Source organism: Mustela putorius, unplaced genomic scaffold (assembly GCF_011764305.1).
Source record: "Mustela putorius furo isolate JIRA1106 unplaced genomic scaffold, ASM1176430v1.1 tig00003850_pilon_pilon_pilon, whole genome shotgun sequence".
Classification (NCBI taxonomy): Eukaryota; Metazoa; Chordata; class Mammalia; order Carnivora; family Mustelidae; genus Mustela; species Mustela putorius.
The window spans coordinates 2270896-2296902 of record NW_025422002.1 but is presented as its reverse complement, the minus strand read 5'-3'; the positions used below and the strand labels follow the sequence as shown (position 1 = coordinate 2296902).

Sequence of the window (26007 nt, the reverse complement as noted above, 5' to 3'; positions counted from 1 at the left end):
GAGAGTTAAGGCCCATAAATGTGATTTACTGTATGCTATACAGACTAAAAAAGACAGAGTAAGGAGAATCTGGGGTTTTTTTCTTATCACTTAACTGCCCTTTCCAAGATGACTGTATCTATTCAAGTCATGCTCCAATTCAAAGACAGCTTTCCCAGTAAAATTCTCCTATGGCTTAAGATCATTGAGGATTAGACATTTATTATTCCCCAAGAAACAAATATGATGGTGATTTGAATAAATAAATAAGATAACTACTCGGTCACCTTAAAAATGGCTACCATTTGCTAATTTGCTTGCCTGAGATCATCTAGAAAGATCCCCGCTGCTCACTTCCCTTGATAGCTATAGACATACAATGTTATATGCTAAGAACTAGGTTGGTAGTATAGGCTGCTTAACAAGAACTGCTCTGTGGTTAGCTGGCATATTTACAAGGAAAAGTGAAATTAATGTGGACTACCTCATAGCCCAACACTCTTCCAGTGTTTCTATTCCAGGCAATAGCATTCCATGACACCTCCATTTCCGAAGCAGAAAAACTCTGGACAGAAGTTCCCCTTGGGGCCAGTTGAGGTTCTATCATTTAAAAAAAGACAAAATCATCTTCATGGAAATCAATGCAAAATATGCATACATGCCCAAGTATGACCATTCCATGGCTAACCACAACTTACCATCTTCCCCAGAGTAGACAATGGACACAGTACTCAGAGATCCTTCTCCTTCATTATTATATACACCCACTTTGACTTCAAAGGGAGAGAGGGGGGTGATGCTTTCATTTCTATAAACAAACCTTGATGATTCTACAGACGGTACTCTTTCCTTGGTCCAGGCTGTTGAGCCAACGGGCCGCAACATGATGATGTACCCAAATTCCTCTCCATTCTGTAGTTCTTCTGGAATTGACTTGGGCAGAAGTGATCAATTACTGAGTATTTACAAAAATATTTTATAGAGCTATTATAATTTTTATTGATTATTTGGCATTTCTTTCAATAGACAAACACGGATATTAACCCTGTTTAATGAAACATTGAAAAAACAATAATACTTTTATTTGGACTGACAATTAGGAAAATGATCCCAATTAAAGATATTCAGATAAATAAATGAAAAATTTAAATGGAAATGTAAAACAGGTTTTACATGCTAGTATCTCCATGATTATTCATTAAGTTGCAATAATAAAATGTAATAAAGGTGGTTTAGAAGATTGCAATATTTTATAAGTTAAAACATAATTTGGATATGAATTTTTAACTCAGCACAAAATTAACTTATTAACTATCTCAAGGCTAGCTATGTTTTCTTTTCATGAAATTTTCAACAAATTCTTATAAGACATAGATAATATAACTGTTATATAATAATATTTGCTTTAAGAAATATAGAATATTTCTCAAACACGAAAGGATAAAAGACCTCTCAGTAATTTTTAATACACATATTTTAGTAGTAATATCAGTGTGCACTTTTCCTAACATTTTTTAAAAAACAAAACAAAAACTTTGTTTATTCCCACAGAGACCAAATTCTGTAAGTTTCATTTAAAACCTAACTTATTATTTTTAAAATTACAAAACAAAAATCGATATAAGGTCCTCAGAACTCTACAGATATAACATATTATAAATAATCACATAAAATAAATATATACAAAAATGAATTTCTGCTTGAATTTAGACAAATATTCCACCTGTTTACAAGAAAGTTGTATTCAAAAAACTAAAAATTTAGGTTTTCTTAAAGAGAAATATCTTTCTTTTCTTTCCTTTTTAAAAAATTTTGATAGACTAATAAAGGCATACCTGATAGGACATTAATGCTTGTGTCCCACCTACCTACAGCTCCTTTTCTGAGGTCTTCCTTTACCCATACATATCCATTCATTGTACCAAATTATCCTGAGACTTGGACCACATCTGCTTACCCAGCAATGGGCACCAGAATCAATGGTCCTATCTTAATCACTGTCTGGATGGTGTCCTGGTGCCAAATCTTCATGTTCTAGAGTGGCTGACAGACCCCATCAATTCCTCTCCCCTACAGAGTTTGAATATGAAACACAGGTGGGGGCAACATAAACTTAGAGTAAGCAGTAAAGAGAAAACGTACAGTGAATACGGGAGGGACAATGAGGCAGCAAAAGCCAAGAGAAAATGGAAGCCATAACTCACGTAAAGAGACAGAATGGAGCTGTTAGTGAAGTAGGAAGTCATAAGAAAAGGAAACAGGTAGAACTAGGTGCAAGCATGAGGGACTACTGGAGCAGGAGCTGGATGACCAGAGCGGCTGGCAGCAAACCAGAGCCACCGTGCTCTAGACAATGATGAACGATGTTCCATTTCTTCATTTGACCTGCCTGCCTGGTTATTGAGACTTCTTTTCATCCTCATTACCTCCCACATAGCTTTAAAATAAATCCCCATTAACTGAGATGACCTGAGCGGGTCTCTGTTTCTGGCCATGTGGAACAGTCCAACAAATACAGAAAGTGAAAAGAGGAAGAAAAATATAGGTCCTGAAGTCTGGGGAAAGAGGATGTTCCCTTGTATTAGCACTTTCACGGGAAGATCAGAGTTAAAACTGTTAATTTTTAGTGGAATCGAAGAGATTTATGAGAACTTAAGCTACTTGCTAGAGCATTTGATCTGTTTTTGATGCTTCTCTGCTCCCAGATTAAATCAAGATGTTTGGCTCATCTGAGAAAGTTGAAGGACTTTAGTTTTTGATAGTCAAGTAAAACTAGCGTTTCTCACAATGTTCCCTCATGAAAGACCCGAATCCGACATACACAGTTTAGAAAGGGAAGAGGGGAAGAAACTTACTTAGGGTCTTCATTTTTTCTTCCCATATGCGCAGAGGGGAAGATGATGGAAAATATATATATAGCTGTTTAAGATGGTCAGGATGAAAGTCTCCCTCTTTAAGCAAAGAAAGTGTTTAGTAGAAAAAAGAAATTCAGAAATTCTTCTGGTAGTAAAATCTATTAAGTTGGTAAAGATTAAGAACCGAATCTTTGGTTTAGACCAAGGGCAGCAAACCATGACCTAAGAGCCAAATCTTGTCTGCAGCCTAGATTTGGAAATAACATAGTCACAACTGTCCCTTTATCTACAGTATGTGGGTGCTTTAGATGACAATGGCAAGGCTGGATGTTCTGAAAGAACATGTGGCCCAGAAGCCTGAATACTTTCCCTGACAGACACTTTACAAAATACATATATATTAACTCCCACTATAGGTGTTTATCTCTTCCTCCACAGTATTTTATCCTATTATTCCTAACCTTATCGTCATATTTTATACGACATAGTCACCACAAGTATCTCAAACTTGAGAGGACCTGGGAATATAAATTATGATAAGATGTGAATAAAGATATCCTTAAAAAGGAATTGGCATTTACTACATTCGGAAACAAACCAAATCAAACAAACAAACACAAAATATGCATTACTTTGGCACTGGAGAAAACACAAGGAGGATATTTATTTCAGGCAGATTATACCATGGTGTATTTACATGAGCAGTAACCTGGGATGCCCCGTGAAGTTGTCACCTATAAAGCGTAATGGTAGATTCTCACTGAATTTAAAATGGGCATTAGTTGTGCATTAGTTTTGAAAGCCCGTCAGGTACGATCTTATCTACAACAGGGGTGACTCGGTCCTGGAATGGTCTCTCCACATCCGGTTTCTTTTTCAAAACCTAGTTCTGAGAAGCTAGGGTGGTACTGTCCCTGACCTTCTTCCAAGCTGGATTAAGACTATCTTGTCCTCTTGGCCTCTGAACATGCAGACCTTTCTATAAAATGTATTTTTGGACCCCCACTGCTTGGAACAGAGTAGCTCCTCTTCCGTGAACTGAAAGAGTTCCTGAATGCCTTCTGGTGGCTTGAACTAATGTATGCGTCGCCTTCTAAATATATATAACCTATTCCTTAAAAAAAAGTTTGGGCATCAGAAGGATTTGGCTCAGTAGCTGCATGTATGTGATGCCAAATGTAAGCGATACATGGGAAACTGCATCCATTAATGTAATTTCTGCAAGTATCTATCTATGTATCTGATACTCCAAGAAAAAACACACAGAGCAAATGACTTGGATTAAATTTTTTTTTTTTTAAACAGACTAACAAATGTTTTCTGTAGAAGGCGAGATAGTAACTATTTTAAACAACGGAGAGACATATGGTCTCTTGCAACAGCATGAAAGCAGCAGCACTGTACACCTGAGAGGATGGGTGTGGCCGTAGGGGAATCTGTGTATGAAAACAGGGAGCAGGCCGGGTTTGGCCCACGGGTAATAGTTTGATGAAACCTGCTTTAAAAAAAGGACATTATAAATCATGGAAATATACATATTACATATATGTACACGTATGTGTGTGTGTGTGTATATATGTATATATATATATATATATATATATATATATAACTCACATCCTCTCTTTAAGAATAGTAGACACAGGATTTCCCATTCCTCTCACATACTGAACATGCAAAAACAATTATTTACTAACCTTTAGTAATTTCTGACCTTAGAGGAGAAAAAATAGTGCATGATATCAAGCAAAATTCCCTACATACTATGATGAAATGCTTACTTGGCCTTTGAAATAAATAAACTAATAACCTACTTACCATTATACTAAAGAAAACCTCTTGTAGGCTTATGTGGGAGTCATTGGTTTTGTGGGAAATGTGTTTGGAGGACAGGAATAATTGATTAACCTACTGCCTAAGGCAGATCTATAGGGACTCGTCCACCCTAAACCATGACATCATGTAGGGATAAGTGAAATTCAAATTTAGGACAAAGTAAAAGAGTATGGAGTGAGAGCCCTGTGTTCAAATGCTCCACTGCCCATCACCCAAATCTTTTTTTAAGATTTATTTATTTTAGAGAGCAGAGAGTGGGAACAGGGACAGAGAGGGGGAGGGAGAGGAAGAGGGAATCTCAAGCAAGCTCACGCTGAGCATGGAATCCTATTGGGGGGGTGGATGGGCTTGATCCCACAACCCTGAGATTATGACCTGAGCTGAAATCAAGAGGTGGATGCTTAATGGACTAAGTCACCAAGCAGCACCCCCGCAATGTCACAGTTCTAAACCTGAAAGTGACATTACCCACCTCCTAGCATTGCTGTGAGGACTAAGTGACATGAAATGCCCAGCACAGCTCAGAAACTCTGTAAGTACTCCGTGAGTGTAGTCTCCTCTGCCGCAGGCCTCTGAGAGTTTTTCTCTCTCAGTACCACCCACCCATCCAACAGGTACTCCCATGGCCATGCCACATTCCAGGCACTGTGCTGGGCTTGGAATGTCTATGTGAAACTAGATATCCAGAAGAAAGGACGACTTTTAGAGTAGCTACGCCTGGTTTCCGGCCCTGTCATTTACAACCTTGAGAAAACAGCATCTCTGTGCCTGAGTTTACTCACAGATAAAAAGAGGTTACTACCACTACCACTCTTTCTCTCTCCATCTTTAATGGAATTTTGTAAGGAATAAAATGGACCTTTTACTACTGCAAAATCATTTACAGATACAATGAAGTACTCTTACTCAACAACAGTGTTTCTAAACCTCAGCACTATTGACATTTTGGGCCAGATAATTCCTTGTGGTAGGGGCTGTCCTGTGCATTATAGGACGTTTAGCAGCATTGCTGGCCTCTGAACAAACACAACTCTCTTCCAACTCAGTTGTGACAATCAAACATGTCCTCAGATATTGTAAAATGTCTACCGAGGAATAAAATCACCCTGCCTCCCAATGAGAACTCCCTTTGTACATGTCAGCTGGGATGATTTTTAATTAAAACACCCATGGCCATCATGCTCTTGGTATAACATTAAAATGTCCGAGGAAGTGGATGTTTTGGCAGTATGAAAGTTATTATCAAGATGTCAAAAACATGAACCCAGGCAATGAAACAGGGCAGGGCTCTTTTATCAGTTAAGGCTGGAGCTCAAAGCTGACAACAAGGGTATGACATGATATGCATTCCAAAGAGAGACATCAAACCATTTATAGGCAAAATTTAGCCTCTCCTCTATGACAATGGTCTATCAAAGGAGTGTTTGTTTTTTAGGGAGAGAAGGGTAGGAAAATATTTCTTTTGCGAGAGTTGTGGAAAAAGCTGTGCACCTCCCTCTACCAAGGGAAAGTAATGGGGCCACGAGAGTCCTCTGCCTAACCAGTGAAGAGGCCTCACAAAGAACTACTTGGTATGTGCTCTCTGGAATTTGGGACAGATAGGTCCTTTTAAATGACAATGCCTAATACTTCTAAAGGAGAGAGAGATCTGGACAACACATGGTCGCAGAGTGAAGAGAGAGGCTAAGCAGGTATGCACTATATTCCCACTGAACATGGGAACAAAAGTATGTTTGCTGACGATAAATGTGGATCCCATGCAAGAGGCCTGTCCATGAGTAGCTTGAAAGGAACTTTATCCGCAAAGACCATCTAGAAGAAAAAGACAACCTCCACCAGAAGGGACTGGACATTGTCCACAAGACTCCAGGAACTAAGGAGACATTTTAGCAGCCAGTTGGGCTTGCATCAAGGAATTGTAACTAGAAGTCCCTAGCGAGGGATCTCTTGGATGCCTATCCCCCAACCAAAACACAAAACCAAACAAAAAACAACTACCCTATAAAATGACAGCATCTGATGGTTACTAGAAAGGAAGTGGATTTGGGGATGGGTGAATCAGGTGATGGGGATTAAAGAGCACACTTAGCATGATGAGCGCTAAGTAATGCCTAAATTGCTGGGTCACGACACTATACAGCTTCAACTAATATAACATGTACATTAACTCGACTGGAATCAAAATTGAAAACTTAATAATAAAAAAAAAAAAAAAAACAGTGTCTGGCCATTTGCCACTTGTAGAGTACACCAAAGTCAAATTACAAATGTACTAGCAATCAGAACCTGTTCAGTACTCGTGCTCCTCTCTCAGTCCAAACCCACCACAACTCTGGAGGAGCAAGAGGTACCATAGGGAGTAGGGAAGGAAAATTCAGAATGAAGACCAGATAGAGAACTGACTACACGTTCCCTCTCAAAATGTGGAATCCTTAGACTGAGGCAAGACCAAGCTACTGGAAACGAGAAACATTAGGTTGGAGAAAAGTCTAAAGTTTATGATAATAAAGAAGACTAAATTTTTTAATCGGTATAAAGATGGGCCTATATGTTAATTTGTAAGAATAAGAACCATAAAAGCTATGCCACCTGCCCAAGTTTTTGTCTGGATTCAGGGAAGTGTTTAAAGAATAGTGATAGGAAAAGAATTGTTTCCACCTGCACTCTACTGAGGCTAACTCATGTGCAAGAAAATAGTTCTAGAGGTAATAAATACAAAAATGTCTGGTCCATCAATTGACAGTTGAAATGCTACTGATAAACCTTCAATAGACCATGAAGCTGTTTTTTTAAATTTGGGAGAGAATTGTGTTGAGTTAGTTATACTCTCTCACATTACTAGAAATAAAAGTTTCTAATACCTCCTCTAAGTAATTTCATCATCAGGAGTCTTTCTTACCATGTATTTTTATATAATCTCAGTAGTGATCAAATAAATCTTTTTGTTTTTCAGTATTCTTCCTGGCCAACTAGATCTTTTTCTTTCAAAATAACTCAGTTGGACAGAAAATTACCTCCCACGTAATGACGAGTTCCGACCGACTTCCTCCACCTCCATTGATGTTTGTTGGTGCCACAACAGGGACTGAAAGCAACCAAGAGAAATGTGGGATGGCAATTATTAAAGTACATCTTCATCAGGAAAAATTTTGTTTTTAGATTTCACCTTTCAAAATCTCATGCTGCACATTGTGAGAGTCTTGCATTTTTAATGAACATAAATTATGTTTACACATATCCAAATTTCTCAGAGAGAGGACACAGTTGTGTTTGATACATGAGCACCCTGGCTCCAAAATTAATTAAAAATCGAGTAACATCGTGTATTTGACATTATTATGCATCATCTACTAATTGGCAAAATGATGTTCCATTCAGATGGTAACAGTGACATTGCTGATTTAGTGCCTAATTATACAGTTGTGCTGTAAACAAGTTACCGAGGCAGTCTATTAATTAATTCTTTTTTTAATAAACAAACTAAAATGAGTTTTCTTTTTTATTTTTAGTCATCAAGAGAATTTAACATTTAAAAATGCACTTTAAAAATATGTAAGTATATAAATTCTTGTTATTATAACTCTGTGTTTGAATCTCACATTCTCTCAGTATTGAACAGGAAGGACTTTTCCTCTAACCTTTCACTTGCCAGCTAAGAAGATGGACCCCTGTCAGGGATGTAACAGAGGTGATTTTTTCTGTTTAACTCCATGACTCTAAGAATGTTCCAGACACTGATCATTTTTATGAATTAGAAAACAATTATGCCCTTCAAATATACTGTTAAGAGGACTGATATGACAAATAATGGGTAATTTGAGGTCAATTACAAAACTGATGAAAGTATGTGTTGATCTTGTAGTATAAAATCAGAATGGGACTTTATATATGTGGAAGTACTGAAATGTAATCCTTTTCATGAAATAATGGCAGATGCATCTTAAATCTGTGATAATGAATATATCTGCATGATATATTTTTTAAAGATTGAATTTACACATAACTACCTAGATTTGGCCATTTTTGATCAAGATCCAGAGGTGGGGGGTGGAAGTGCCCGGGTATGTTTGCTGACTGATAGACAGGAATTATAATACATAATATTTTATTGTCCATTTCAAAAATTTCTCCCACTGTGGAGACCAGTCAGACAAATTTAGAAAACTTACTTTAATTATTGCCATTTGACACAGATGTTCAACTTTATAAACAACATAGTGATATGAGTCTAATTGTTCTTCTTAATAATAGCACCTATCAGACATTACCCGTTTTCATATTCAAATTTTCCCTTTATCTGCTTTGATCTTCACAATGAATTTAAAAGACTGCCTTGTACCTACACCCCATTTTTTAAGTCTTCCATGGCCTTTGGCCAAAAACACATAAATCCATGTGGGTTCTACAGCTGCAGGATTTCTGGTACTTGGCAACTTAGAGCGACACTTTTTTAGGACCATTAAAGAGTGTAGATACATAAAGAAATTATTTTAAATTAGACTTTTATTCACTCTCTACAAAGCTTCCAAAGGTCTGGACAACAAAATTCCTTTTTTTTTTTAAATTTCTTTTTCAAATGAAACATACTAAACCTAAAACATATCGAGAAGAAGCTACAGGGGGGAAAAAGGACACACCGGCATGATTAGGAAACTTGGGATAATTATTATGAACACCAGGTCTCATCATGCTACTGAAACAAGAATGTTAGTGGTTAATAGAAGGCAGTACACACTCTTTACTGTAAAACTTTACAGTTAGAGTCAACCCTGCCCAAAGCTACCATGATATCAATCAGCGGTAAAAAAAAAAAAAAAAAAAAGCCTAAAACTCAAGGTAACAGTGATTCATAGGCCACACCACAGAGATTCTCCTCCAGCCAGTTTATGGTAAGGTCTGGGACTTTCTATATTTATACATTTCTTTATGCCAATCTCTTTCTCGTCTAGGCTAAGACCCCTGGTTACGGAGAATGCTGGTGCCCAAGTCTGAAGGTCTGAGCTCAAATCCTGACTCTGTCCAAAACAATCAGCTAAGATCCTGGTCCTCCTTCTCCTCTTCTGTAAAATAAAGGACTCTCCTCTCAGCTCTAAAGTTCTAGGATGATCTCATTTAAGATCTTACAGTAAAATATTTTGTTTTTCAGTCCCAATCCTATAATGAAAATACTTACATTATCTTTAATTTGAAAAGAGACTTAATGGTATCTGACAGTTGTGCACTTAATTGACGTACTTTGTGCTTGTTAAGCTAAACCAGAGACAACAGAGCAATCCCTCATTTATATGACTGAATAGGAAGGTGAACTTTGTAGCTGCATGTAGCAAGCAGATCAAATGTTACCCTGGATGCAAAGTTTAAGAGAAGAACAAAGAGGATCCACTGAATAAAGCTTAAGAAGGGGTGATTTCTGAGCCAGGTTCCACTTGTATTTTGCTGTTCAGTGAACCAACTGATGCTCAATTAGTGCTTCTGTTAAATGAGCTTAGGATTTACCTCATTTGCATGGGAAAGAATTTATACTATTGCTCAATGAAGCTGCAACTAGGTCAGAGTTGAGAAATAGATGGAAATATGTGGCTGATTGCACCTACAGAGTCTCAATTAATTCTTGGCTACAACATTTAATAAAACAAGCAGTAACTCATTTGCATGTAGAAATCTACAGATTCTCTGTTGGAGTTTGGCTAGAAAATTGATGAGATGAGAGGACAACTTCTGAAAAACTCTTATTTTTGACATGCCTGCTTAGCTATAATCATCTCTTATTGAACTTATATTGAGGAGAAAATACTCCCTACTTTGGGTACATAAAAATGTGAAAATGAAAGCTGCTGGTTTCCTGCCTCTGACTTGGGACCCAAAATACTATAAGACCCATAAAAATACTTCTTACTTGTATGCTTTAAGAATGATACCATAAAGGATCTTCCACGTGTTTTAGAAGACACTAATATCTTACCCGATGCTTTGGTTCTTAACAGTTCTGATGCTTTACTTGGTTCTCCAATCCCAATGCTGTTCCCAGCAACGACGCGAAATTCATATTCCACCCAAGGACTCAAACCAACCACTGTTGCATTGTATGTCTTGCCACTGAGAATTTCTGGAACTAAAAAAGAGGAGGGTACTTAAGGCATCAAAACTGGCACTACTTAACATCAATCAATCAATCAATCAATATCGAACATCTGTTTTAGAAAAAACACCTGAAAACATTGGTGTCACTTACCAGTTGAAACAGCCTGCCAACCCACAGAAAATGGTGTCCGAGCCTGTACAGTAAATATTTGAATGGGACTATTATTATCTGAGCCTGGTCTCCAGCTTAGTTGAGAAGTAGTACTGGAAATGTGTTCCACTCTTACATCCTCGGGGGGACCTGGTGGACCTTGAAAAATATGTTTGATGATAACTATATTGAAAATTATAAATTCATTGATTTGAGATGGGGCAGTTCATTCTTACTGGTATACTTAAAAAATAAAATATTGAACATAATGTACTTTTAGCAAATTATTTGAGATAAAACTTTTATTAATTCAGTTTACATGAGGAGAGACTAATTTAGAAATCTTCCTTTGAAGATTAGAAAATTCAGTCAGTTAAGCGACCAACTCTTGATTTCAGCTCAGGTCATGATTTCAGGGTTGTGAGACTGAGTCTTGCATTGGGCTCTGCACTAGGCATGGAGCCTGCTTAAGATTCTCTCCCTCCCCACTAACTCTTAAAAAAAAAAAAAAAGAGAAAGAAAATTCCAATCATGGAATTGTTGATTATCATCCATCACGGAGCTATCCTCAAAAACTGAAAACAACTTTAATATGTTCCTTTTTCAAAAGGTAACTAAAGTAAATGCAGTTTATATGGAGACCTATAGGAATATATGACTTTGACCCTATTCTGATGAATATGGTTTATTATAAATAGAAGGCATGCCTAATTTTTAGGGACTGACACTGCACAATGAGTCTGACCTTTCCTTATAAATACACAAAATCTACTCAATTCACTATCCATATCCATACTACATATGCCCTGGAGTCTTAAAGTTTAGAAAATAAAAAAAAAATCTATATTTTTATCTCACTTCTTTATCATGATGTGGTTGGTTATTCAAAGATTTACCACTTATTTATTAACATTTCTGGATTGAATAAATAATGGCTCATTTATTTTCACTGTTATGCTCACCTCTAACAATGATATCAGCTACAGCAGATAAACTTTCTAGAGTTGTTTTTACCGTGCATAGGTATTTTCCTGAATGATTTAATTGAATATTCCTTATCATCAAATCCCCAACAGATTCCTGCAGATAGAAGATGAAAGGGGGATAAAAACACAATAATTCCCAGCAGGTCCCATTTTTTTTTACAGCTGGATAAATATTAAATATGAGACAACTCTGAAATTAGGAGATATACTAGTATCATTGTATGATCCCTCATATATGATCCCTTTCTCTATCCCCTCTATTATAATTGCATCTAGAACACAAGCATTTGTATGAAATACAGTAAACAAAATAAAACAAAAACAGATGCAGCTTCAGAAACAGACAGTGGTTATCCATGCAAATAAATATGAGGAGAATATTTAAGAAAGATGTTGATTCATGTGAAAAACTTGATTTATCTTAGTAAGTACTTGAAAATTTCATCAACTTACTCCTCCAATCCTTTCAAAATGAGTCACTCCCTTTTTTAAGTCTATGACATCTCCATTGAAAGACCATATAAATACAACTTCAATGGATGGGTCATGGGACACCTGGCATGGTAGGACTATACTCTCTCCAACTGTAACGTCCATTTTGGAAGGTGGAATGGTAATAACAGTCCTCTCTGTTGAGAAAAAATATTATTATTAGAAAAAACTTTTGAAATATGACATATGGCAGCAAAATACATATTTTACATGCCTTTGCAATTGCTTGAAATTATATAAATATAACTTGTAGTTCTCCTATATTCCATATGAATAATTCTATTCCCCCTTTTTCAAATATGTCTGCAGTAATCAGTATAGCTTATTACTTGTAATAAAAGGACAGTTTTACTCATATTTTATATAAAAATAAATAGTTGATAGAAAACTGTGGACTTCAAAAGATAGTATTCCATACATGAAAAATGCACCACACAGTTTTTATTGTTTTTTTTTTTTTTTTTTTTTTTTTTTATTCTGAAGTTCTAGGTGCAACATTACAATCCAGACACTGGTTGCAGCTCTAGTCTGTGTTAATTTTGTATACTGTGAGAAAAATAATTCCATTAAGATCTTAAATACAATATTTTATATAGAGATTTATAATCACAAGTATATATTTGCTGGTGTGAATATAATATCTATCCCATATCTGACATAGCTCTGATAATAATTTTCTGTTTTATCTAAAGACACAATGTGAAGGAGAAAGATGTATGTTGCTCCTCTCTTACCCAGATTTTCCAAGGCTAGAATTCTACATATATCATAAAATACTTCCCATTAGAAATATTAGTCATAGTGTCAACTACTGTTCCATAAATCCTAGCATTTCACTGACCAGAGTTTCAAAGGTCATTTCCAAAAGTGTTCTAGTTGGACTCGAGAGTCCTATATTTCTCTGATTAAAAGAGACTCATAGCAATAGATCCTATTTCTCTCTCTCTCTCTCTCTCTTTCTCTCTCCCTCCCTCCCTCTCTCTCTCTATATATATGAATATATATGTATTTTCTCATAACAAAATGAATAGTTTTCTATTTTAGAAGGTTTATAATTGACTGAAAGGGGAAAATCAGTAAACACAAAGAAGCCCTGGGCATATGTTTGGATTCAGATAGGCACTATTTTACTAAAATAAAATACATTTTAAGGAATTTACATTTAAGAATTAGAAGTTTAGGCAAATTATACTGAAAAAATACTGTACATAAAGACGTTTCAAAACTGTGAAATAAGAACCTGGAGAATCTCTTTCTCTAAAGATCATTTGTGAGATAAAGTTGAACCCTGTAGAAATTAATAATCTTGAGTTTTAAGGTACATATTGATAAAAAGAGGCATGGAAAAATAAAAGCACATTTTATATTTCTGCATATAATGCAGAAAATTGAACTCAACCAACATCAGGTATATCTTTATGCTTGCGTAATTTATTCATTTTTTACATTTGCATAATTTAAAAATGCTCTTTATGAGATATATACACTTTCTAATTATTTTTGGAGAAAAGTTTGAAGAATGATTTTTATGGACTACAACCTTTCCTAATTCCAAGCCCTCTTCACTTCTCTCCCCTAGAGTAAGGGTTTCAAGAACACTTTTTAGAACTAGAAAAATATTTTTCTTCTTGTAGTTTTTGGGAAAAAGAATGTATTGCGAATGTCTTATTTACATTTATGGGAGGATGAGTTGACTAATTGGATGTGTTAGTGCGAAACCACTCTGATTTAAAGTTTTAGATCATGCAATTAAAGTAATTTTCAAACATTAAAAATGACAGCAACTCCTTCCATTTATGGCGCCACAAAGTAGCAAAGTTAGACAAATCATTCCCTGCATACATAGCTCATTGGTAGTATAATAATAATGACTAAGAATTCATGAATAAGAAATATTTATTATAATTTTTAATGTTTAGATGTCATCACTAGTTAATTCATTTATTAAACTAGTATTTTACTGAGCACCTACCAAATTCCAGCCATCTGTCAGGAGGAAAAAAAAAAACAACAACAATATCAAATATAAATCATACAGTGCCTGCCTTCACAGAGATTTAAGTCTAAAGAGAGAAGCTGACACTAATCAAATCATATTAATGGATATGTAGTTACAGCTGTGATAAATGTCATATATTAGAGGTAAATGACCCCATTAAAATGGGGGACCCTGCGGGGTCAGTTTATTGCAAAAGAGTTGCTTTGGCTGAGGATAAAAGGCAAATAGGAGTTAGCTAGGCAAAGATGGCAGATGGGGGAATGATATCTATGTCCGTGACAGGTAGGCACATTTACAAAGGGTCTGTGTGAAGAAGAAACATGGATGGTAGATGGAGAGCAGTCGTTTTGCTGGAAATCCTATTATTAGAGTATAACACAAGAGTGAAGATGGGAAACCGGAAGCTGGGTGATAGTCACAGTAAAAGACATAACTGAGATATCTTTAGGCTCAGCTACATAATCTGTGGGTCGCAATGTGAAATGAAAATGTGGGGTACTTTGGTCAAAAAATAAAGAAGTTCTCTTGAAGATATTAAACATAAAGCAACTTGCTTTAGAAATGTGGCATAACTTATAAAATGTAAAAGAGTAATGGTGATACATGAGTCACAGCATAAACTTGCAAATTGCAAAAAATGTATTTTTGGTGTCAGTTTTATATAATACATGAAATAATGCTTTATTAAAGTTCTATCTTGCTTGCCCTAAGATTTTTCTCACATTTCTGTAAATTTACTTACTGGAATTTGTTTTAAGCAACTTCATTTTCAATTGATGTAACTGGCATCAGTTGGAATGTAAAACCACAAATATTTTTCAATAATTTTTGATTTTGCAAAGGATCTTTCTCTGCTGATATAACTGTTACTGAACAGTAAAGAGTAGTTTATAGCATGTGACAACACTAGAATACAGTTCTGATAAGTTATGTTGAAATACAAATTTTAGAACATCTAGCGCTGGTAATAACACAGAACAATTTTTTTTCTAGAAGATTTAACTCTTCATACAAATCCAGTTCGTGTAAGTCTGAATTAAATTTTAAAAGTACATTTAAACAATGGAACTACAATGTTCTTCTGACATACTCTGTAACTTCTGAGGCCTTACAAGAAACTGAAAGTGCCTTAATGACTTGCATATAATCCAAAATGCCTATTTATGCATTCTATCGCCTTATCTTCAATTACAAGGAAACACTCATTAATAATTGGTCCACCTGGAGCTTCTTCTAAAAATGGTGTTCTTTTGCACTGAGTGGAAAAAAATCTTTAAATTTAATTTCTGTTTCTAAGCCTCTGGATATTCGCAATGCAATGCTGGACAAATTTTAAAAACCGTGTACGCTAAACTCTTTGAAGAATGTGAATAACTTTGTGTGGTGCCTCATTGCGATGCTCCTGCGCAGGCTTTTATTTTATGTCTTTACTGACAAAGTTTACTGCCTGAACCCTGGCAGTTCCTGTCTTGGCGCTCAGGTTGAAGAGTTACTATTTCTGCACACGTCACAGAGATCACAAGCACAGACGCTGGGGACAGTTGGGCAAGTGGCCCCTTCACATTAGATCCCAGCACTGGTCACTTTCTGAGTCCCTTGTTCTCCTGAGACACTTGCAGCAAGCCACGGAAGCTTCTGGGCTGCTGTGACCTTCAGCGCCACCAGTCTGGGCCCAGGTCCTGAGGCCCACCTTCTCAGGGCCTCAGCACTCCTGCCACGACGTACGTGGTCCTGGCACACGGTACAGACTCCTGCGCGTGGATGCTGTCTTTTTGGTGAAGGGGCCCGAGCCCGTTTGCACGTGGGCTGCTGCGCTGCACCATAAGCAGGTGCACGTGCTACCCCCCAGCATACCCCTCTGCTCAAAAGCATGCTCCGCGGTCCCGCACAACTTCAGAGACAAGAGGACTAAGAACTTCAAGACAGTGCCATCAAGGTGATCTGCCAAAATGGGGCATTTCTCAGCACAGGGTCCTGTGTCACTGAGCCACGCACCAATGAAGCCAGTCCTGGATGACATGTTAAGGAACCTATTCTTTTTGCTGACAGAAAATGGGAAGCCTTGAAAGTAGGAGGCAGAGGCAATGGTATAAAGACATAGCACTATCTGTAGGGTGAAAAAATACATTATACACAGAAAGATAGCTTCAAGGACAGTCGACTTTTTATCCAAAAGAAGGGGAGACATTATCTGAGCTTAGTTCCCCGTGAGTACTCTGTGTAGGTAAGGGGGTGCTTGGGCAAGGAATCTTCTAACTACTGTATCCTCTCGCCACACCGCACACAGACCTGTCCTAATCCTGTGTGGGCAGCTCCGCAAGACCCACAAGGCTGCTGAGTGCTTCCCTCAAGCGTTCTCTTCTACAACCACGCATAGCTCCGGGCTCAGATCTCGAAGTGGATACTCCACAGAGACAAAAATCACACTCGCGGAGACTGAGAGTGGTTCTTGTGCAGCAGAAATATACAGAATCTTCGATGCTATTTTAGGAAAAGAACAAGGACTGTGCCTTAGTTCATTAACGAGTCCTCCTGTGCAAACGCTTAAACTCTTAAGAAACGGTAATAGCAGAGATTTTTTTTTTTTTTCTTCAAACCATTCAAATCAGTCTCAGGGAGCAGAGGGATGTATATACACGTATCGACTCTACTCCTTTCCTGGACGTCCATATATACCGGTAGAGTAGGTGTAATAACATGAAGCTCGTGATTAATACGGAAGCATTTCTTGGTTTTTATGGATAAGTGACATCATTAGGGCCTGAAGTATAACAAATTAGAAAGGAAAGAAGTCAACTCTGCTAAATACTATCATCTATGAAACTTTGAAACTTTTTAAACTCTTTCTCTTATAGTTGTTACTTTTCATTCAGTATCATTTCATTCTTCTCGCAAATTCCTTAGGTATTGGTGACTATATATATATATATATATATATATATATGTCTATATATAGGTATATAGACTAGAAATTCTAGTCTAGTAATTTAAACGTTTTAGCATGCATAACAGCTTCTCAGAGAACATGTTAAAAATGCGAATTCCTTGACTCCTACCAGAAATACTAATTCTGGAGGTCTGTGAAGGAAATGGAGAATATGGATATTTAGCAGGCCATTTTAAAAGCTGATTTTGATATGCTTAATCCAGGGACTACACTTTGAGAAATACTGCCTCAGGTTTTGAAATTTGAATCTGAAATTTCTATTAAAAAAAAAAATCAAGTTATGTAAATATATAGTCAGAAACTCCCTAATGCTTTAGATCCAGCAAAACATCCTATGGAGTAAAATGTCATTGATCGGTAACGCTTCAAAAATAAATACACAAAAATGGACTTTGGAGGTTATTTAACTGTAATTAATTCCATATACTGTAACTGCTTTCAGAGTTTCACAGTACATTTTAGCATATTAAAAGCTCAGGAAAATTCTGGATTAAAGAAACTTCTTAAAGTTTCCTACGCTTACTAGATATGAAGGAGTTTTAATCCAGGTAACACCCCTTATTACACCTTGGGAGATAAGAGGCGCGCCTGGGTGGCTAAGTCAAAGAGTCCAACTCTTGATTTCTTCAGCTCAGGCCATGATCTTAGGGTCGTGATATCAAGTCCCAAGTTGGGCTCTGCACTCAGTGGGGAGTCTGCTCGAGATTCTCTCTTTCTCCCTCTGCTCTTCACCCTGCTCACACACATGCATGATTGTGCACACGTTCTCTCTTTCTCTCTCAAATAAATAAAGAAATATATACATATATGTGTATATATATATTTATTTATTTATGTACATATTTATATACATATGTGTGTGTGTATATATATATATATATATATATATATATATATTTCAAAAGGAAATATATTTTGGGATATAAGAGATCCTGAAAAACGATGTTTGAAATTATGACTGTCATGGTGGAAGAGGATTAACACACATTTGTATACACATACATATGTGCTTATCTGTGTGTGTTTATTTAGCACACATACACATATAGAAACACAAGCTCATGAGACAGTCATGTTAACAGGAACTCTAATTCTGGAATAATTATTAATTTTGTAATATAAGAAAGCTACTTTTATTGTTATGTTAAAAAGAGTTCCTTTTCTGTTAAAGACACATTATGAAATATTTACACATAAAATTATGGTGTCTGTGATCTGCCTCTAGATATTTGGGATGGATGCTGAGGAAGTAGTAGGTGAGGGTATGGATCAAACAAAGTTGAGTATGAGCTGATAACAACAACCCTGACTGATGGGTACATGGGAGTTCCTTATACTATTTTTTCTACTTTCCTGTTATTCTCAATAATAATAAATGAAAAAACAGAAAATGATGAGATTAGTAAATATATAGAAAATAAGGAGGCACCTTTCCCATTCAGTTTCTAAAGTGATGAGGATATATTACTTTTTGAAGATTATTCTATATATGAATGACATTCATGAAGAGTTCATAAAACTACAGAATTTTAATGTTTCCATTTTCAATCTATTTTAATGATATACAAATCATATAAAAATAGTTTGACCTAACAATTCTATTCCTGGGGTGGTCCAGTGGTTAAGCATCTGCCTTTGGCTCAGGTCATGATCCCAGAGTCCTGTGATCGACCCCCATTTCTTGTACCCTGCTCAGTGGTGAGCCTGCTTCTCCCTCTGCCCCAGTCCTGCTTGTGCTCTCTTGCACACTCTCTCTCTAACAAATAAAATCTTTAAACAAAATCTTTTTTGAAAATCCTATTCTTAAGTAGTAGAAGGAAAGGTTTAATAAGATATATAATGCTTTTGATGAATAGCCTTACTCAAATTTACATGGTCATAATAGCCAAAGATGCTTCCCAAACACATCTTTAGTTATGAGTACCTCAGGATACATGAGAACTGATATTAAAACTTTTGTCAGAATTGTTCAGCATGATTTCTTTAAACACAAATGAGACTTGACCCTTGTATCAATGGCCAAACACATTATTACATATTTTGATCCCTAACTACAGTTTTAGAAACTAGAGGATAGCAATGCAATATGTAACTGGCCTTTCCTGACCATCCAGAGCATATTCTTTTTGGTACCTTTTAATTTATTTGTTTCTTTTGTATCTTTAACTCAGTTGAAACCTTCACCCGTGAGTAATAATCTTTCAGTGTCACTGTTCACAATAATAACTTCTCAAGTATTTCTGAAGTTACCAACTTCTTTCAAACAATGGACAAAACAGAAAAAAAAAATCACCAACCCTTTCTTATTCAGTACAAACATGAGGTTCTGCCTTCATTTGTCTATGACATTATAGAAAATGTTGCTAAGATACCAATATAAAGAAAACTAGTGTATAAATGGCTTTTCAAACAGGTGACAAAATTCTCTGATATTTTCTCTCACTAGTTAATTTTTGAAGACTACAAATAAATACTTTAAATTTGGTCCTCTTCCTAATTCCTCAGAATCTCAATTTAATGTACGTATTAACATACTAGTTCTTTCCATGGTTGTTAATTTCTTCTTCCATTTACATGCTTCAATCTGAGATCATAGTTTTTCTAACTATAGGAATGTCATCAGGATCATCAGCATTTCTTTAAGCGTGGACTTGATAGTGATGGAATCTCAGAGATTTTGTCTGTGTGAAAACATCTCTACTTTGTATTCATTCAGGAGGACATTTTTGCTGGAAAGAGAATTCTTATCACTCTTGTCTTTTGGCCCATTAAAAAAAGCCATTCCACAGTCTTTTGGATTATCTTATTTCTGTTGCTATCACAACTGCCAGTCTTATTGCTGTTCTTTTGGAGATAATGTATCTTTTTTATCAAGACAGTTTTTCTTTTCTTTTCTTCTTTTGGTTTCACTACTATGTGCTTATTTAAGCTTTCCTTTATGTTTATCGTCATTAGGAGTCATAGAATTCCCTGAGTAGGAGGGCTGCTGTCATTTTCAGTTGTTCTTGTTTGTTTGTTTAATCTTTGGCAAATATTTCTTCAAATACTGCTCATCCCTCATTTTCTTTCTCTCCTCTCCACTCCTTCTGAAACTACAATTTCACCTATGTTGGAATTATTCATATCCAATATACTCCTTAAGCTCCTTAAGAAATTCTTTTTTTTTTTTTGGTCTTCTCCGTTGCATTTGCTCTCCATGTTACAGACTGGATATTTTCTATTCATACATCCTCCATTTTACTAATTCTTTTCTCTGTCATATCTAATCTGGTATTAAAAATCAATCTCTACTGTTCTTAATTTAGCTTTTGTATTTTTCAGTTATAGGTTTCCAGTTGATTCTTTTTAATTGCAGTAGGGTTGACACACAATAGTATACTTGTTTCAGGTGCACAACATAGTGATTCCACAATTCAATGCTCAGCACAATAAATGAGTCACCAACTGTCACTGCACAATGTTATTACAATATTACTGACTATATCCTCTATTCTGTACTTTTTGTTTTCATGACTTACTGGTTTTATAACTGGAAGTTTGTACCTCTTAATCCTCTTCACCTATTTTGTCCATTTCTCTGTCTGCCTCCTCTCTGGTTTGTTCTCTGTATTTATGAGTCGGTTTCTGTTTGTTCCTTTGTTTTATTTTTTAGATTCCACACATAAGTGAAATCATATGGTATTTATTTTTCTCTAACAGATTTTTAATACATGCCATCTTCCTCCTGAAATTCGCCATCTTGTCATTTTTAACATGTTAATCACAATTATTTAAAAACCCTTGTCTAGTAACTTTCATATTCCTATCAGCTGTGACTTATTGCTAATGTCAGATGTTCTAGGTTTTGATAATTTGGTCCTGGTTCCAGCTTTTCCTGATAAAATTTTACCGAATACCAGCATTATGCATTGAAATTTGTTTTATTCTTATTGCTATTGTTTCATATATATATAGTTATAGATATATATAGTTATATATAGTTATATGTAGTTTTATTGTTATATTTTTTTCCAAGAAGATTTCCTTTTTAAATCAGGCAACTAAAAAGAGCAGAGTCCAGTTGGGAATGGATACGAATGGAATCTGAATGTCAGTCAATTTTGTTCTGTTTTCATTACCAGGATAAAGTGCTCTAGGTGTCTCCACTCAAGCTCAAATTGTGTAGTAGGCTTCATTTTATCTGGCTAATTCTGAGTCCCAATTTTTGTCTTCCTTGCACTATGAGGCTACTAAAATTTCTGCTTGAGGCATTTTCTGCTTTCTATTTTTTCTTTTTCTTTTTTATTCCTAATTTGTAGTGCTTGGGAAGTGGCAAGTTTTTGGAGAAAAACACTGGGGAGTTCTGCTTTTCTTTTCTCCAGAATATTGTCCTTCATGTTGCAAACCCCTTGGTTACTGTCATAATTCCTTTGAACTGCTATTTTTATTTATTTTTAAAAGGTTTTAACAATATTTTTGGCTGATAATAGTCTCATAAAGCTGCTTCAACTAGTCAGGACAAAAGTTTCTCCAAATATTATTAATGTTTAATAACAGATTGTGTGTAGGGTTGAAAATATTTAGGCAATTTATCATTAGGATTTTAGATAATACCTTGAACAGTACAATAACTGATAACAGTTGGAGAAAGAATTGAGTATTATTTTCAACAGAAGTAGAAATCCTTAACATAAAAATAACTAATTGCTTATTTGATCTTTTATTCAAAACCACTCAATTAGTATCAAATCCTTACCTTCTTCCAGGTGTACACTAGTATGAATACTAAGCAAATGAAACAACACTGAACTGAGGAGCTATTAGAGGACTTCCATCATGAAGAGGCAAAAAAAAAAAAAAAAAAATCTCATTTACATTTTACCAGGAATATTCTAGTTTCTAGAAGGGAGGCATGATGGAATCAAGATAAATCATAAGGTTGTATGAGTGGGTTTCTCAACCACAACATTATCAACGTTTTGAGCCCGATAATTTTTCGTTGCCTTTCTGTATGGGTGGATTCAGAATAAGGTGAGGAGACTGCCCTGTGCATTCCAAGATACTTAGTGGCATCCTTGGCCTCTTCCCACTAGATGTCAGTAGATCCTTCAGTTGTGACAACAAACATTATCTCCACACGTTGCCAAAGGTCCCCTTGGAGGCAAAATCAACTTGGTGAAGCACCTCAGTGCTGCAGAAACATACCAGGAAAGAGATAGTGGTGGATTAACTAAAGTTTTGTAAGTGCAGCGGTGAGAAGTAGTTAGATTATGTACATTTATTGATGCTGAGGGCCATCTGTTGGACAGTTGGAAATGGTGTTTGAAAGAAAGCAAGGAGTAAAAATGACTGAAAGGATTTGGCCTGGCTAATGTCACTACAGACTGTTATTAATATAAAGTGAGGAGAACCTGGGTGGCTCAGTTGGGTAAGCAGCTGCCTTCGGCTCAGGTCATGATCCTGGAGTCCTGGGATCGAGTCCCACATCAGGCTCCCAGATCCATGAGGAAGTCTGTTTCACCCTCTGACCTTCTCCCCTCTCATGTTCTCTCTTACTCATTCTCTCTGAAATAAATGAATAAGATCTTAAAAAAATATATAGAGGGAAAGACTGCAGTAGGAACAAGTTTTGGGAGTAAGAATTAGGAGGCCAATATTAGCATACAGTAAACTGGTAAGTGAAGATGATAAATTGGTGAGGGGATCTGGGGAATGAGGCAGGTATTTGAATGGAGTATATCATTTTGGAATTAGCTTGTGGATGGTATTTAACATGACGAAACTGAATAAGACACCGAATGAGAGGAAGTAGATATGGCAGAGAACAAATTCAAGAAAAAAATCCCTGGCACACTCCAAATTTAGGAAATGGGTAAGATTAAAAGGAAACAGCAAAGTAAATAGAAAGGGAGTGACGTAAGATGTGGAAGGAAAAGGAAAACCTGCCACATGTAGTGTGCAGGCAGCCAAGTGGGGAATGTGTTTCAAGAAGGATGTGATCAATAGTCTGACAGGTTAAGTAAATGAAGATGGGGAACCGACTGCTGGATTTCACAACATGGAGGTTACTAGTCACCTTGTTAAGAGCATTGTTGATGAAACTGGAGGGGAAAAGCCTGGTCACGTTGATTCAAAAAGAAGTCGGCCAGAAGGGGTGGAAAAAGCAAGCTCACATAGAAAACTTTTGATGAGTTTTGATATAAAGGAGAATAGTCAACTATGGCAGTAGCTAGAAGGGAAGCAGGGTCAGAAAAGGTCTTTTATTAAATGATGAGAATAATAATATGAAAGTATTCTGGTGAGTATGGTGTGTTACACAAAATAAGAGAGAAGAAAGAGAGAGAGAGGTAGACTGAGACTGAGAGGCAGAGAGAGGAAATTGTCCCTAACATGAGATGGAATCATATCTAGAACACAAGTGGAAGACTTGAGTTCATGACCCGTTATCTACCAAACTGTGATTTGTTGATTTCTTGATAAATTTTGTCCAAGTAAGAAATAACTAAAGTTTGGCTTTTTGTAAGTGTTAGTAGAGAAGAATAGTATCAGTATAAAATATGATATATAATATCCTGATGAAGATAATTGATTAATCACAGTCTTTTTTTTAATTTTTTTACAAACATCTAAAAAGTGAAGCCAAAAGAAATTTTTCCGAAGTCCTAAATCCACCAAAACAGAGATCCAAAGGGGAGACAAAATTTGAGAAACTGGAATGAAATGAAATGATTTCTAACTGATCTACCATAAAGCCCAATCCTATGCTGGCTGTGAAGAAGGCCGAGAAGAAAATTCATTGAACATGTCAACTCCCCTTACAGACTTTATGAATAGGAAGCATTTTGGTCTCTGTAGTGTTTTCTCATTTCAGTAGAAGATTAGCAAATTATTCTGAGAGAATACGAAATGGAGAGTCTCTGAACTGCTCCGTAGGAAGCATAGTTGAAGACGAGGGAATCTTAACTAAAATCAGGGAAATTAACAAACATGTATATAGTAAGGGCTGAGATCCATGTCTTTTAATGTCATTTAGTTCTGAGGGTGCTGGCTGCTGGGCCTTCGCTCTCTGGGCAGGAAAGTGGGGTGAGAAGTGGGAGGTGCTTTTCTTAGGGATCTGATAAACCTAAGAGAAAATCCTAACCATAGTGTGTTTACGTTTTCCAAGGATATATACTGGCCAGATCATCTTAGTGTGAAGTCCAGTATTAAATACTCGCCTCATACATACACTTGATCAGAGCTTTCTGTAAGATTTTTTAGTGCCCCATTCTTAAATATGAGCAGATAACTAAGATTCACAAAGTATCCTGGTATACCTCTTAATAAAGTGTAGGGATTAAAACAAAAAAAGAGAAGCAAGCAGTTGGGAATCACAGAGGTCATGCAGGAAAAATAAGCTAGATAAAAGAAAAGCTATGAGCAATATTTTCAGAGGGGGGGAGAGAATGCAAGGTATTATATAAAGAACAGTCAGAAAATAAAAGACACCTAGATATTTTTAAAAAAATAGCAAAGTAAAAAATTCCCAAAGGTAGAAACAAAAAGATATACCATAGATTCTAGGAGAGAGAAACAAAAATATATACAGTTTATATACACATGTACAAAAACTGTATCAGTACCTAAATATAGAAGTATATAAAATATAATAAACTACACACACAGAAGGGAAGCAGGGTCAGAAAAGGTCTTTTTTTTTAAATGATGAGAATAATAATATGAAAGTATTCTGGTGAGTATGGTGTGTTACACAAAATAAGAGAGAAGAGAGAGAGAGAGAGGTAGACTGAGACTGAGAGGCAGAGAGAGGAAATTGTCCCTAACATGAGATGGAATCATATCACATACACACAAACTAAAGTTTAGGAAATCTAGTTTGTTTGTTTTTTTAAATATTTTATTTATTTATTTGACAGGCAGTGATCACACGTAGGCAGAGAGGCAGGCGGGCGGGGGGGGGGGGAGCAGGCTCCCTGCTGAGCAGAAAGCCCAATGTAGGGCTCCATCCCAGGACCCTGGATCATGACCCAGGCCGAAGGCAGAGGCTTTAACCCACTGAGCCACCTAGGTACTCCAGGAAATCTAGTTTTTTCAACAGTTTAGGAAATACAACATTTTCAGTAATAGGGATTATAGAGAAAGCAATGGAATGAATTATTAAATTACCCAGGAAGACATTCCAGGATAAAGTATGAGTTTTCAGGATGACAAAGTATACCAATTGCCCTGTATAAAGGCTGAAAATAGATTTACACCACAGCACATCATCAGGCAATTGTGGAACCCTGGGAAAAAACAACCAAGAGAGACAAGCAGACAGACAGAAACAATGTCATAAACAACAGATCAGAAATCAAGATGGTTTCAGCTTTCAGAGCACAGTAACATCTCCATATTGCTAAGAATAATGATTTCTAATCTAGAATTCTGTTTCCAACTAAGCTATCAATCAAATGTAAGCATAGAATAAATACATTTTCAAACATGAAAAATCTCCAAAACATTGCATTCCTCTTGAATTCTTTCTCAAAAATCTTTTGGAAGATGAAATTCTACCTTTTCAAGAAAGGCATGATGCTTAGACAGCTGGGCTCGTATACAGAAGGACAGGTTGATAGTGAAGGGGGACAACAGAGACAAAATTGAGGAATCAATTATCGTCAAGTCCACAGAAAATTAAGCAAACAAAACAAGAAAATTGC

General features: G+C 36.2%; 1 protein-coding gene across 1 annotated transcript in view; it reads right to left on the bottom strand.

The window, feature by feature from the left end:
- Positions 1-26007, bottom strand: part of LOC101672552 (contactin-6) — a 301755-nt gene that overhangs the window by 19583 nt on the left and 256165 nt on the right. Inside the window, 7 exon segments of the mRNA XM_004738393.2 lie at positions 464-579; positions 678-912; positions 7685-7755; positions 10633-10782; positions 10903-11061; positions 11865-11982; positions 12342-12517. Of these exon segments, the coding sequence (XP_004738450.2) occupies positions 464-579; positions 678-912; positions 7685-7755; positions 10633-10782; positions 10903-11061; positions 11865-11982; positions 12342-12517 (1025 nt within the window).